Source organism: Rhagoletis pomonella, unplaced genomic scaffold (assembly GCF_013731165.1).
Source record: "Rhagoletis pomonella isolate Grant_MI unplaced genomic scaffold, Rhpom_1.0 Rhpom_scaffold_00003, whole genome shotgun sequence".
Taxonomy (NCBI): Eukaryota; Metazoa; Arthropoda; class Insecta; order Diptera; family Tephritidae; genus Rhagoletis; species Rhagoletis pomonella.
Genome location: NW_023458557.1, coordinates 98,183,684 through 98,199,648, shown reverse-complemented (window position 1 = coordinate 98,199,648; position 15,965 = coordinate 98,183,684). Strand labels below are relative to the sequence as shown.

Genomic DNA, 15,965 nt, shown 5'->3' with positions numbered 1-15,965 from the left:
TAAAACTATTGAACTATGTAGTGTAAAATATTGCCATTGAACAATCCAAGACAGCGTGTAAGAAAACCATTCAAAGGTTGCAAATGAAGGACATAGACATATATGTACATACGTATGTACATATGTATGTTCATAAAAACTTGCAAGGCATGTCATAAGCGGATGTGAAAGGCTATCCAGATACCGCATTTGTGCATAGTTGTATATGTATGTATTACCTGTGTTTGTATACAAATACAGGATACAAGGAGGAGCAAATAAAGAAAGTGTAAGATTAGCTGCAAGTTGCATGGCACAACAATCCACAGCAACAAAGAACAGTGGAGATGGTGGTCTCAATGCTTATCGATAGATTGCAGACAGCACAATGACACGTTTTTTTTTTTTTCTCCACCACTTCAAAGTTTACTAAAAGGCTTCTGTGATACATAAGTACATATGTACATATAACATTGAACTTATTAAATCACAGTTATTGAATACATGTATACAACATACAAACATATGCTAAGGATTTCCATGATCGCACATATTTATGGAGTTATAACTTACTACCGGAAAAGCTATTACCGCTTTTTAAGAACATGAAATGACTTTTAGTGGACTTTGAAAAATCAGCACTGTTGTGTAAGTGCAACAATGCATGCCTTTAGTTTTCCGCAGGAATTCAAATGTATGGCTGCATAAAAAAAATAAATAAATGAGGACGGAATTCAACGAAAGCTTGAGTCTATAGTGACGCTTAAAAAGTTATTGTTTGCAAGCAACATTTAATGGAAAATGGCAATGAATGGGGTTGCATAAAGAATTTGATCAAGCAGGTATGTTTATATAAGAGTAGCCAGCTAACAAATGTCGAAGGTAAACCGGCGTCATATGGGTTTTACTTTAATTGCATAATAATCTGCATAGCTGAATAAATACTACCTACATATGTACATCGTCGCCTGGGTAAAAGATTGTCGTATGTTGATTTCGGCAGGTTGTGGGAAATCGCGATTGAAGTTTGGAATGCAATTTCTCAAAAAACGCGAAGATAGATTTTCTCCAAAGTCTCTGAAAATGCTACTGGTTCACAAAATTATTAAATTATTTAATTTTTAATGTTTAATGTTAATTAGTTTAGAGTTCATGAAGGTTTTTTATTTAGTAAAATTTTGTCGCAAGCGTCATTTGTCCACAATTTGGCAGCCACTTTGTATGAAATACGACAAAATGTGATCAAAATTTCTACTAAAATAACGAAACTTTTTACTCAGTATCACGGAAACTAAAGGATATATCCAAAAATGGAGAACGCCATTTGGTTAGATTGGGTTGGGTTGTAGTAGCTGTTCTCATCCAGGTCCCTGATCTAGGCACACTTTTATTTAAAAATTGTCTGATCTACGAAGCTAATAATTTATTCACGAGTTTTTATAGAGAGAAAAGTGAGGCTTATAATCTAAAGTCCTTCTTGAGGCATGGTAAGCACTTACGCCACACATTGGTAATGAGGCCACGTTAATACAAGCTTCATAAATTACGGTTGTAAAGATGCCATCTAACTTATAATAAAGTCTTCCGATAAGTTAGGTACTGTAGTTCCCCCTGGAAAGTAAATGCTCGGCAACGTGGGTGCAACTTGGCTGAGAGTATTCTTTACCAACACAACAGAATTACTTTTATGAAATGGTTTGAGCCGTTAAAAAGGTATTAAGCTTTCTATTATCCGTGCTTGGGTAAGCTATTTCGCTGTTTCACCAATGTTGCTTCCTTTTTTCCCCTCCGGAAGGAAGAAGGCTGCGTTTAACTAAACGAGAGCTCCTATGAATTATCGTCATAATAACTTGGCTGAGCTTCAAGTTCAAGGTCTGCACAACGAAATATTTTTTTAACTTTTATTTACTTAAATATTTTTTATTAACTAAACGAAATTGTTTTGAAGTACATTTAAATTAGTATTAAGAAAAGTCATTGGCAATATTATTAATTAACTAATATTAACTTCGACTAATTACATATGTATGTATGTATGTCGTCATTCATTTGAATTCCAGTCTCATTTAATTTTATTTCATTTACTTGAGTCAGACTCACTTGCATCTTCATCACGCACATGCAAATTTAAACAGCTAATGAAGAAGTTATCAATCGTATTGTAGAGATGCGGTAAAAAGCTGCTAATCGAATGGTTTTCATCGGTGTAGGACTGAAAATTAGATGTCAGAAAAATTAATGAAATGTTTCGTGAATACTTTTGTTCAATTGTATAATTCCAACTCACCATCTCGTCAAAAGGAATATTAGCTGTTTGCAACTTCTTAGCTAATAGCAGTGAGTTCTGGTAATGTACATTATCATCGGCAGTGCCATGGATCAGCAGAAGGTCATGAATGTTGAAGGTATCGAGCGAGCGAAACACGCTACTATTCACATAGCCGGCCAAGTTATCTTCCTCCGTTGGCAAACCCATATAACGCTCAGTGTAGATGGTGTCTAATATTGAATATTCATTTATATGTTCAAGAATCGTTGTAATCTACTCACCATAGTACAACCACGAGGTAACTGGCGCCACACTTACACCACACTGGAACACATTGTTGGTATCATACTCCAAAGTTTTCAATGTCATATAACCACCATAACTCCAACCCCAAATACCAACACGTTCGCCATCGACAAATGGATATAGAGTCTGCAGGTATTTGGTCACAAAGATCTGATCTTGTGCCTCCAAATCGCCCAAATTGTTATTGACACTGAAGAGTAACTTCTTTCCCTTATTGCCAGTGCCGCGTCCGTCAATAAACGCATAGATTACCTCACGATTGGTGGTCACAAATAGATTGAAGCCTGTGCTAAAAGCGCTTGTAACGCGCACTGAGTTGGGACCGCCATAGACATTAACAATCATTGGATATTTTTTGGTTTGATCAAAATTCGGTGGAAATTGTAACTTCACAGCTGCGAAAGAACCATCGGGGAGTGAGACGTTCAAGTAGGTACTGTTTGGAAACAGCTTATTGGTAAAATATTCACGGAATCCGTTGTTATTCTCCCAAACAGAAATTTCGCGATTAGTCTGAAAGAGAAGAAAAGAAAGAAGAAGTTTTATCAGACTTTTCTACTTATACCGGCCAGAAACCGAATTGCGCATTGCCTAAATTGCAGGTTTCTCAACTATCTACGGTCCTCGACCAAGGCCTTTTTGGTCGAGTACTATTTTTTTCTCAGAAGTAGTCCGCAATTGGCGCTCCACTCTGTTTTTCGACGAGTCGGTCGGTAACGAATTTCCTGCAATATCATTTGGACCTAGTACAAATATTGGTCAAATCGACATAACTTCCACGGGCATAACTTCCATGGGCCCGTGAAAGTTTTTTTAGACATAATTTCCACGCAGATCAGACATAACTTGCATAGAAGTTTATTGATGACATAAATTCCAGGAAAAGTAGCTCTACCAGGTAAGAACTTCCTCGAACTCTCATCTCTTACTTGTCCTTCAGAAAGTACTTCGAAGCAAAGTTAAAATGTTAATCATGCCTTTTACGGTATCCGACGGGTGCCATCCGCGTGGATCTAATACTGTTCGGATTGTCATAAGAAGCGAGTTTGAAGAATTAGATTCGTGCGAATAAAATATGTCGGACCGCAATAGGCATGCATCGGAGTGAGGCCATTGGCACGAGGTTAATCCCTCTCACTCGCTTGATATGGCAGTGCGAATCGGATTAGATCCGTGCCGATGACATCCTTCGGATACCGTATCTTTAATGTGATTTAAAAAATATAACTTAGGCCTCACTCTGTGCTATTAAAGTCCTACCATCAAGGCTTAGTTTACCTGTCTTTCGAAAATTCTTATAACCGAAGGGCCGGGTCCATTGCAGGTCAAAATATAGTAAGTCCGATTCGTGCTAAAAGAGACACCAGCAGAGCGGCAGACATTGCCGTCGGTATCGCGCAAATCACAGCTTAAGCAGTCATTGTTGCGGAAGACATGCTGTTGGAAGGGTTGATCCTTCAAAGTAGCCTGATAGTAGCTAAAAATAAATGCACACGCATTAGCATACCACTTCAGTTATTACACCTCTAGGTTCGCTTACAGCTCATCGGCAGCCGCATCATAGAAGTAAACCTGCAACACTGTAAAGTTTCCACGCGAAATCCATTCGTTCTTGCCCGTTGTCAAGTTCAAGTTCCACACCTGAACCCAATCATCAATCCAGTAGGTGAATATGCAACTGCTTTCCTCACAAGTGGGTGTGCTGAGCATTATCCAACCGTCGGGTTCTTGCAAACGTGTCACCTCACGGCAAACACCATCCACCGTGCACTCCTGGAATGAAGCCAAATTTTGACGACGATTCAGCCAAACCAACAACACGCGGGTGCCGTTGATCCACACAACGTTCTGTAAGACATGATCAGCTGTGACCACCTCCACCGGTGCTGTTATGTTAACCGGCTGCAGCTGTTTAGTGTCCACATTGAAAAGACGCAATGCCACCAGAGGATTGGGCGTGCCCACTTTGGGGTATTTCAGTTCGAGCTCTTCTGGATATTGATATTCAAGCAATGAGTTATTCACATATTTATCTTCGTACACTTGATACTTGAATGTCTTCACGTCGACATCGTTGAAGTAGCCGCTGATCAAATAAGTGCCATCTTTGGACCACCACGCGGCGCTGCCGCTGGAGAGCACCTCTTCTTCGTATACCCAATCGGGTATGCCGTTGTATATGACGCCTGTGACACCATCGCTGGTGAGCTGCAATTCCTCATCGTCTTCATAATGAACATGAACATTATTATCGTAGACATAGGCGAGACGATTTTTCGAAGGAGACCAGCTGCAAAACTGCAGCTTCTCACCGCCATGGATCTTCGTCTCATTTCTGGGTGGAAGAAGCGCTTGTAGTAAAATAAATTTCTCTCACAAAAAAAAAAAAATATTATCTATTTACCTCGTTTCAATGTCCAGTAGCGAGTATTTAGCGATGACCGAATGCCTGAAAAGTTGTTCGACGTCGTAGCGTATGAGCAACTTGGTGTTGTCTGGCGAGAAGGTGATTGTCAAATCGGAAGGATACACTTCCTGTGTAGCAAAAATAAAGTTAATGAAAGATAGTTTGCAGATTTTAGGATGTGGACTATACTCACAAATATAGCTGGTGGCAAAATCAACGACAGATTCAGCGTAGCCACATTATATTTGTAAAGATAGCCATCAGCTGCTCGATAGGCGAATTCAGCATCTGAAAGTATTTTTTTGTTTAATTTGTTATTAATTTTTATTGTAATTGATACTTTCATCGATTTGTGGTAAAAAAAAAAAAAACTCTGCTTCTTTCCAATCGGAATTTTCAGTGAATAAGTAGAGTTGCTCAATCTAAAAGAACTACGGAAATGGTCATTTCTCTTCACTGATTAGAAATCGATAAGATGGCATACTATTCAAATAACTCAGCTATATGACTGGTAATTTTATGGCCTACTAAATTAAGTTATATATTTTTATTCGTAATTGGAAAAAGAACATATGCTACGTGCCTGCCAAAGTAGGTATATTTTTTTTTTAATTTTTATAATTTTGCAATCTGATAGTCGATAAGGAGCTGACTCAAGGCTTAACATTTGTACACGAATTTCAATGAAAAATTCGAGTTAAATGCCGTTTTGGCCTACTAAACCAATGATATACTAATTTAAGCTGCTAAAATTCGATTAACGTCGAAAGGTCGGACTTTCATTTCTTCATTATAAATGCATGCAGGCCCTGTCGGAGAAATCATACCTGGCGAAATAAATTTTCATTTCAATTTCGACAAATCCGAGGTATAATTCAGTCAGGGACTGTCTGCTGACATAACACCGCCTAAATCCAGTTCACCAACGCAATTCACCATGAAAATTAATGAGGCTAAATTAGGTGAATGTCAGCTAAGCTATTTTTCAAGTTCAATCACACAAAAAGTGTTGAATGAGATGAGTTCTATGCTTTTTGCTAACGGTGTCACACTCTTTCTTCCAAACAAAGTATGTTCGACAATTTTTTTTTTTTTTTTTTAATTGGAAAAAAAGTGGAGCACCGTCGATAAAACAAATTATCAAAAATCAACGGGTTGTTTTAGAAAAAAAACAGCATGACAAAATTTTTTCCAAAAACTTTTATTAGAAAGTTTGAAATTTTGATGAAAATTTGTAAATTTTTTTGTTAGATAACGGGCTATACTTGCATAAAAAATATCAAGCTTTGATTAAACAAAAGCAGACAAAATTGCTTAAATGTCCCATCACCGTATGTATACTTACAGCAATCAGCTATTAAAGAATTTGAATGACTCTTCCACTATACGAAAACTGACGAGCAAACAAAACTTATTATGTACTGAAGAATCTTCTACAGCGTGAAAAGTAGCGGACCGATTGCAGTAGTATTAGTTGTCACTTCTCTTTTAAGTCTGTCCGTTATCTTTGTTCTCTCTATCACTTGGCCTGGTACTAGCTAGCCTTTATATGGTTTTTTTTTTTAGAGAATGAGCTATACTTTTATACAAGAAATATTGAAAATTAAAAAACCAAAATAGTCAAGCCTCTTCAAAATTTGAAGGTACTATCATTTTGTCGCGGACTGGTGGAACATTAAAAAATTATAGTCATTTAAAATTTTTGTGCAGTATAATCTAACTAGCTTATTCATGCACGTATCGATAAAATTTTATTGGTCCTAAATTATACAAAACATAGTTAAAATTATTGCATCTAAACATTTTTTATATAAACTTATGAACGTGTGAAAGATTAGATGAAATGATAAGATTATAGAGTACAAACACATAATCACACATATACATATATACACATTAGGGTGAACCTTAAAAATATTAACATAAAAATTTTGTTCTACAAATTGAAGACATCCACGAAAATTTCAAAATTTTTAGGAGTCGCTACGTGCGTTTGAAAAAAGTTTATTTATTTTTCTTTTTAATCGCGAAAATTCGAAAAAAAATCTTTACTTAAATTCTGATAAATTTTACATGTTATTGAATCTTTTTCATATAAATTCATAAACACGCTGAGTTATAACTATGCAAAGTCAAATTTTTTTCGAATTTTTGCGATTTGAAAAAAAAAATAATAAATTTTTCAACCCGTGGTAGCAACCCCTAACAATTTTTTTTTATTTTAAAAATTTCGTGGATCTCTTTATTCTGTTTGTAAAACAAAAAAGGCATGTCTATGATGTAGATATCTTAAGGACCGCCCTAGTGTATATGTATAAAAGTGTTGGCTGAAAGTGGCAAAGAAATTAAAGTGACTAATTAAACAGAATTGAATAAATTTTTCCATAAAAATATCAACAATTTCATTACTTGCCCTCAACTCGAAATATGTTTTCATTTTATGTAACTGAAAGACAAATCAAATTGACTGCCAACAAACACGCAAAGCCCATTTAAACACACAAATTTTTATTTCAAATGTAAAAACTGAAAATCAATTTACCATTAATCCAACTTCCGTTGAAACTACGCAAGCGTCCGCTGGCCGATAGCGCCTCATTCAATTCCCAAGGTACTTTTTCGCTCGCATCGCGCGGTGCATCCCCAAGATGACGCGCCTGTGTCGTACTTATAAGCGCCAACAGCGCAAATAAAAAATGCGTTTTCCAATACATATTAGTTTTTCTTTGTTGAGTTTTTCCCTCCAAGCTTTCAATTGATATTATTTCTTGTTTGCAATTAACGTTTTCATTTATCGAAATAAATCACTCGGCGTGGAAGCGAGCGTGCACTGAACTCTTTGAATTTTAATTTTATGTAAATTTTGTTTGTATTGTAGGTATTTTGCGAACGAATAGTGAATTAAAAAAAAATTACGTCAATAAAATAAAATCAATTATTATGCGAAGCGCGCTTAAGCACGCCAACAACAACAGCAACAAACACAACGGCCAATAACACCGACGATGCCTGGTACCCACTTTTTGTCTCCCTAAATTTCACGAGTCTCACTTTGCGCGCACCACACAACCGTTGCACTTGACTGCCACCGCTCAACTGTGCTCCAACAGGCCGCAACAGCACTCTGAAATGATAAGCCACGATCAGCCAGCCACCCAATTGGCCTGCCAGACGTCGACAATGCCAACTGCGCCAACTGCTAGCTCGTAGGCAGCAAATCAGCGCTGTCGACGCAGGTGAGCAATCGAGTTGATCGAGAGCCCACTGCAGATGCAAATATTTGACGTGGTAACTCTCTCGTCAAGCAGTCAACGTGCCGGCCACATGAAATAGTTACTCTTCAAGAAACAGAGATCCCATTATTTGCTTTTTGATTGGCATGCAAATCAGCATTTCTAATTTACTTATTTACTTTCTTTAACTCATTCGATTCCATTAGCTCTTAAATTTTTTTATGGAGCACTCAGTTAACCAGCTAGCTCGAGCGTCTAAGCTAAGTTTTAATCAGATTTAACCTAAGTAAGTTACACCATGGACTGGCGCTTAAAATAGGTTCTTGGTTTTAATTAACTATTCAGTCATTTTAACTGAGTTATTAATAAATAATGAAATTATCTATTTTATATTTCCAGGTTTTAAACTTCGTCTATGCTCTTATTCTAAACATGTGGTGTTTTCAATAAAAAATCTTGATCATTAATATACTTTCGAACATCAAAAAATCGGTGAGTAAATCAAAGACGATTCAGAAATAAACTTTATCTCCAATAAAAAATTTAAGACATTGGGATATAGTGAGTGACAAAATGATAAGGTATTAATAAGTTTTGACTTTTCATTTTCCTTCAAACTAATTATAAATATTTTTATAAATACAAAGGTCATTCTATAAAAAAGATTATATAAATCTAAGTTTCAAACTGCAACAAAAATCTATCAAAATTTTGCACTCTTTTTGTTCAGGATTTTTACTTTTCAGTCCAATCAATTCCAGCATAATAAAGTACAAGTTGGAAGTGACTGCAAAATTGCGTTGTTTTGGCATTTTTTAGAGCAACAGAAAGTCAGAACAACAGTTTTTAAAATGTTTATCCGTCTGTCTGTTTGTATGTTTATACGCGCCTTACTCAAAAGCTAATGCATGGAATTGAAAGCAGTTTTCACCGATGCATTGCTTTAGGTCTAACTTAAAATATAAAAAAAAAACTTAGAGTTGCCACCTGTTTGTAAATTTCAGATTAAGTAAATTAACAAGTTAAAGTAAATATTGAAGTATGACTGTAAATAAAAGGAGTTTTAAGAAGGCTTATAGCCGAAAATATTTGTGTGAAAGGTTGCCACCTTATATGGGTATTAAACTAAAATTGTTGGAAAAATTTACTACCGAAAATATTTTTGAGGAGAGTTGCCATTTAATTAAATTGATAAAACAAATGAAATATTACAATACAGGCATCAAACTAAGTAGGTTTAAGAAAATTTACTGCCGAAAATATTTTTGAAGCGGGTTGCCACCTATTTGATAAATTTAATTCATTTAAATCGATAACATAAACTAAACTATGGGTATCAAGCGAAAGTATTTGAGCTGCGGATATATTGAATTAACCTTTAGATAAAGCGTTCTTGAACCAGTTGCTGAGTTAGGTTGTTCTTCAACCAAGTTTTGAGATAGGGCGTTCTTCAATCAAATTCTGAGGTAGGGCGTTCTTGAAGAAAATTATGAAATAGGGCGCTTCCGAACCAGCTGCCGAGATAGGTCGGTCTTCCTCTCAGCCGTCGATATAGAATGAACTATATTTTTATATAAAAAAATTGTTAAAATTGGTTTGAAAGAAAATAAATATGTAGTGTAAACTAACTTATAACTTATCATTATGCCAATCCCTATATGAATAACGCAAAGTTAAATATGGTTGGCCTAAAAGTAACTGTTTTTTTTTAGAGAATAAAATAATAATACTAAAATTGATTCGAATTTCGACATGAAAATTTGGCACCTTTAATACCTCAGTTAATAAAAATTTTCTTGTATTGCGATTTTTCGAAAATAGGAAGTGCCATTACTACTTCACTTTTTAAACCATAACAACAAAAAATGTACTACTACTACTACTATTTCACCCGAATTCGAGCTCACTTTTGTTCATTCGGTTATTTAGAGGTATTACATACATATGTGCATTTACATTCTCATTTAAGTTTGTTATTAAATTTTCATACGCTCTTCTTCACACGCTATGGATCTCGCAAACATGCAGATGTGAGTGCATAAATATTATTTCCTTACTGCTCTGCTCAACTGCAAATGAAGGCCAGTGTCATCATGTAGAAAACCGCATTAAACAATTAACGGTCGCAGTGCAATTGTTTACTTCTCTGCTTTTCACTTCAATTCATTGAACCTTATCAATAGACAGTGGTAGGAAGAGAGAGAGATGGGCAGCAAAAATTTCACGGATATTAAATATTAAATTAAATGTTTATCAGATACTTTCTCCATATCATAGTTCAAAGGAGGAAAAGGAATTGTAATTAGTCATGCGACTGAAAGGGCACTTTTTCAAGAATTTTTCTGGAAGAAGATTTTACTGAAAACAACTTCTTGAACAATCACATTTTTTGGGCCACTGTTCACTGAGTAAAGGTTTTGATAACATCAATGTGAATGCCAAAATTCCAAGTAAATGAAAGTCTCCGCACAAAATGCTTTTATTGGTCTAAGACAAGGTTTCGAAATCATCGCTCTAACTCTGTATCAGATTTGAGTTTATTTATAGTTCACAGAGCAAAGTTCAAGTGAGCAGATGTACATATGTACATACATACATACATACATACATACATTAGCGTGGGCCGAAATACCGCTTTTTTTTTAATTTTGATTGGTAATTTTTAGTAAAAAAAAATTTATTAATTAATAATGTATTTATTAATTTTTATTTTTTGAGCACATTCAACTTTGATGGACATGGGCGAGCCTGAGATATTGAGCAAAAATTGTCATCTTTCACACAGATTGTTTTTAAAGCATAATAAATCATAGTTTTGCTATTACCAATCAAAATTTAAAAAAAAAAAACGGATTTTCGGCCCACGCTAACATAATTATATAGAAATAATAAGTAAATTTATTCGGAACCAAGCATTTATGAAAACACACCACACTGCTATTAATTTAATGAACCAATAATAATAGCGCTTTAACATTAATGGACACCGATAACAGTTCCTTATATTTTTAGGCTGTTCAGGTCGTAGGGCAAATATTTTTGAAAATAATAAAACTTTGACTTACCGTCCTTGATTTTTGGAATGTAAATATATAATTGCAATAATCGCATACACAACTACTTATAAACTAAACCACGGAATTATGCGGAATTATATAACTTCTTTATTAATCTATCATAAAATATTTTTTTAAATTGTTTAAATTTTATAAGTTTAAACAATTAGCTATAACAATTTTAATTACTTCTTAAATAACTTTATATACATTTAAGGCTATTGTACTTACTTTCAGAAAAAGATCCCACTTTACACAATTCAAAGTGTTAAATTTCTCCGAAAATGGTTTCACTTCAAATACCACATTCCGTTTGCCTCAGATTCTTTGTGAAAGAAACTAATTTTGCGGCCCTTTCTTTCAAGACTGACTTATGTGCACCGCAAGGAATTGCCTATCCAACCCAATGATATTGAAAAGCCATTAAGGTACCTAAATCGTGGCATTTATATCAGCTATTAGGGACTCCGCCACACTGTGCGTGGTCCTCGATTTGGCATTTTTCCTAATTGAAAACATTTGGATAGGAAAAAAACCTATCTAACATATAAGTCATTTTTGTCACAATAATTTGTTATACCATATCGATGGCTGAGTGGCAGATCGGACTATCGCGGCAGCCAGTTCGAAAATGCCCTATCTCAGAAAACTTCTCAAGATTGCCCTACTTCAGAATTTGATTGCAGAACGCCCTATTTCAGAATTTTATTGAAAACACCCTTGTCTCCGAATTCGGTCCAAAAAGGCCCTAGGTCAAACGAAAATACATATTTTATTCGGAAAGAAATTACAACTCACGGAGTTGCCATAAGGGCATTTCTTTGCATTCTTAGGTAAAGTTGTGTTTCAAAACTTGAAAAATGTTTTAGGGCCGGTTGTTCAATGTCTGGTTAACACAAATCGGACGTAGAAGCTCCGGTTAAATACAATGACTGCTTTATCGATCATATGTTATATGCATGATGCCGCAATTGTCGATAGTGCAGTGGTAGTGATAACATTGAACAACCGGCCCTTAGGGCCGTTTTCACCATCTCTGGTTAACACTAGTCCCCAGATAACCATTGTCACCGACGTTACCGACCCAATGTTAAATGAATGGAGTCAGTACCATCGGTAAGGATATTTAACTGGGGATTAGTGTTAACCAGAGATGGTGAAAATGGCCCTTAGTGGTTTTTAATTTTGAACCGAATCGAATAATTTTGTTTTTTGGTTCGGTAGTTGCATTTCAAAATAAAAACGTTTCCGTTCACGGTACGGTTCGAAGCCTGGCTCAAAAAGCAAAGGCGCAAACCGGTTGGCTGCAGCCCTGCTAATAATTACCTCAATATTTCAAGCTTGTTGTTTTCTTGATATTGTAGAAATTTGACAGTAAAAACGTGTACATATACTATATGTATTGCTTTTGACCGGCTAGTGAAGACCAACCGATTGTAAACATTTTATTCATCGAACTCGTTATGTGGGCATAAACGTTCCAAATTTTGCGTAGAATGTGTTGCGCTTTCATAAAAAGCAACACTGCCGGATTTTATTGAAACTCGAATACACCAGGTAAATAAAATAGAAATGTACATACGCATGTAATATAGTAAAATATTTACCATTCTTTTAATATTGTAGCAGCAGTGATCTAGACAAAAGCGATCGTAATTCAGTGCTCTTAACGCATACTGACACTTTGACATTTGATTGAGGCCAACAACGATCATAAAGCCCCCGAGAGCAATGAAACGTACATGCCATTTCAATTTTGATTAGACACATACATACATATGTACATACATACATATGTATCCCGAACGAAAAATGAGTTGCATGTCTTGTTGATGCCTTCCCATTATGTCCATGCTTATCTCGCGAGCATTTGCTTGCCTTTCTGATTTGAACGCTTGTCAAAAAATTGCTCTCAAATTCTTCATGCCAATCACTTTATTGTTTTTTCTCCGTAAATATGTACATATCGTAGCTCGTATCCGGCGAATGCAATAGCAGGTATAAGAAAGTCAAAAAATTTCACAAAAGAGCAACGAAACTTATTTTCTTTAAAACATTTGAATGGTTTTCTAACTCAACGCATATTTCGAACTTCTACTATAATTATTCACTATTAAATTTGTATGCGCCAAGCGACGATAAATATGTACATATGTGCAGTAGGGTGGTCCAAAAATGCACGTTAAAATGTAAAGTCGGAATTTTAATGCTCCCACCCCCTAGGATTAATCGATATCGAAAAAAGATATCCGTGTTTTTTGAAAAAAAAAAAAATTTTTTAGAGGTCGCTCCAAGCACTTAAGTTATGTTATTTTATGTGGGACCAATTCCATCTCAGATCATGCAAACCGACTGCACCTATCTCTCCGAATCGCTTGAATTTTTAGTATATTATTCTATGTACTTGGAAAATAAGCGCATACGTATTTTCTTATTTGTCGATATTATCAAAATTACATGTTTCATGCACTTTTGAAAAATTACTCAACAATTTTCGATTCTCACCAATCGAAATTTTTTTTGTTCTTACTCGAATTTTAATGGGTATTTGAAAATAATTATTATATATCTACTCGATGCTATGGTAATGTTCCATCGATCTGCCGCTTTTAAAGTTTTTTTTTTACAAAATTTTTTTCAAAAGGCCATTTTTTGGCATTTTTTTTAAGATAGCTTGCCGCAGTATGTACTTATATTTTGATATATTTAGCATTTAGGTTATTTTTGTTTTTTGAGAGATTTAAAAGAAATTAAAAATATACATATATTTTAGCCAAGTCAAATCAGCTTAGTAAATAGGGGTAAGCTTACAATAATTCGCATTGAGCTGAAATTTGGTACGAACGCCTTTATAAACGAAATGTGAAAAAGTTCCATCGATTCCACATCCGCAAAAAGATTCATTCGAAGTCAAAGGTCAGATAAATTGGTATTATATTTATTTTGAAAAATTCTAAAAAAAAAACAGGTGCATGTTTTTCGGTATAAAAAAAGTCCTAATTAATTAAAATTCCGGATTTACTTTTTTTTTGACCACCCTAACGTGCATGCATATCGCTGAATTATCTACTAAAAGAGTGTCATATAGAATTAGCGTCTATAAATGCGACAGTTTTACTTTTTATGAAAGACTATCAATTTCTACACGAAAATTTTAGCGACTCTGGCTACATCATGCGTCCGAGGAACAAATTTTTGTTAATCCGTTGCTTTTCACTAGCAAATCAAATGTAATATATGTACACACAAATTTTTACTGCACAACTTGTGTAGTGTTCAGCAGCTTTTCCGTCGAGTGTTAGCAACAAAGCATCTAGAAAACAACGAGGTTGCGATCATTGCGGTCTTCGGAAACACATAGATTTGTAATAGCTCTTCCTTAAAAAGGACGAAATAAATAACTGTTATTTCGTAGTTAAATGAAAATAAGTCCACTGGTATTACTGAACAACGACACAATACGAAAAATATCGTTATTCCCTATAAAAGCAACACAAACCGATCACAATAAATGTGCGACATGTGCCACTGTTCAGTAGTAAGGGTTGCCTACTCGGATTGGTAAAAAGTAAGCAAATGTCTATTTTCAAGAAAACGGTTAAGAAAAAAATTGCCTTTAGTTCGGGTGTTATTCCCTTGGGACCAGAACAAGGACCTCTGTTCCTATGGGGAATTATTCGAGCATCTTCCAAGCTGAAGTATATGCCATCTATCTATGCGCGGAGACAATCATGAGTAGAGGGTACAGAAATGAGAGAATTATAATGCTGTCAGGCGACAGTCAGGCGGCACTCAAGGCTCTTCTATCCTATGAAGTCAAATCCTCGTTGGCCCTTGAGTGCATTGAGAAGCTAAACTCCCTTGGCAGACACAATAGCATCATGTTAGCGTGGGTACCCGGTCATATGAGAGTGAAAGGTAATGAGGTGGCTGACTGTCTCGCTAGAGAGGCGGCAGTCATCACTCCGGTTGACTCACACTCGCCCTTGATGGGAGTTGGTCCAAATACTATAAATGAGGAGCTTAGGAGAGAGAAGTACACACTAAGGGATTTAAACTGGCGCAGTTCGGAAGGAATGCGCCGGGCAAATAGTACACTGGGAAGGTTTAACAAGAAGAGAATCCAACGCTTAATGGACCTCCCAAACGACAGGCTTAGAATTCTAACAGGTATCCTTACAGGACACTGCAGACTAAGGGGCCACCTATATAAGTTGAGGATATGATCTAATGATCTTTGCAGGTTTCAGTGACTTGGCCAGCGAGACACCGCTTCACATTCTCACTGAGTGTGACGCAGTCTGCAAAAGACGTGAGATGAGTCTAGGCTCTATGTGGCCACAGCTTGAGCTCATCCACTCCCTCTACCCCCGAAGTCGCTATTGAACTTTCTGAGGGATCTGGGCTTAGATGAAGTGTTGGGAAGATAAGAGGGCACCATAAACGTCTTTTGGTTTACAAACAAAACATGAACATAGTCAGCTGATTTGTCTCCTTCCAGTTTTTGCACGTGAATGCAAATTTTCTGTCCGTTCACATTTTTGGTTTTCCTCCATTTCAGAGAGGATTTTCGATGGCGCGAACAAAACTAAAGGTGCAATCCCTAATTCGCTCAGAGCGAGAGAGTAACATTTGGGGTGTTCACAGTTCGTTGCAAATTGTGTCTGAAAATGTAGACGTCTACATTTTGAGACATCTTTAGCATCAAACTGTGA

General features: G+C 35.9%; 1 protein-coding gene across 2 annotated transcripts; it reads right to left on the bottom strand.

Annotated features, from left to right (window-relative positions):
* Positions 1-1,912: 1,912 nt before the first annotated feature.
* On the bottom strand, positions 1,913-14,751 carry LOC118735936 (venom dipeptidyl peptidase 4). Of its 2 annotated transcripts, XM_036465977.1 has the most exons (11): positions 14,498-14,751; positions 12,577-12,601; positions 7,982-8,085; positions 7,504-7,798; positions 5,155-5,249; positions 4,959-5,089; positions 4,095-4,889; positions 3,833-4,031; positions 2,530-3,067; positions 2,267-2,478; positions 1,913-2,191 (listed from the first exon to the last, which is right to left on the bottom strand). In XM_036465977.1, the coding sequence occupies exons 4-11, from the start codon at positions 7,673-7,675 to the stop codon at positions 2,057-2,059; spliced, it is 2,277 nt and encodes a 758-aa protein (XP_036321870.1). In that variant the 5' UTR covers positions 7,676-7,798; positions 7,982-8,085; positions 12,577-12,601; positions 14,498-14,751; the 3' UTR covers positions 1,913-2,056. The 2 variants fall into 2 exon arrangements, with proteins under 2 accessions (XP_036321870.1, XP_036321869.1); XM_036465976.1 differs by lacking the exons at positions 12,577-12,601; positions 14,498-14,751 and having other exon boundaries at positions 7,504-8,119.
* Between the last annotated feature and the right edge of the window lie 1,214 nt (positions 14,752-15,965).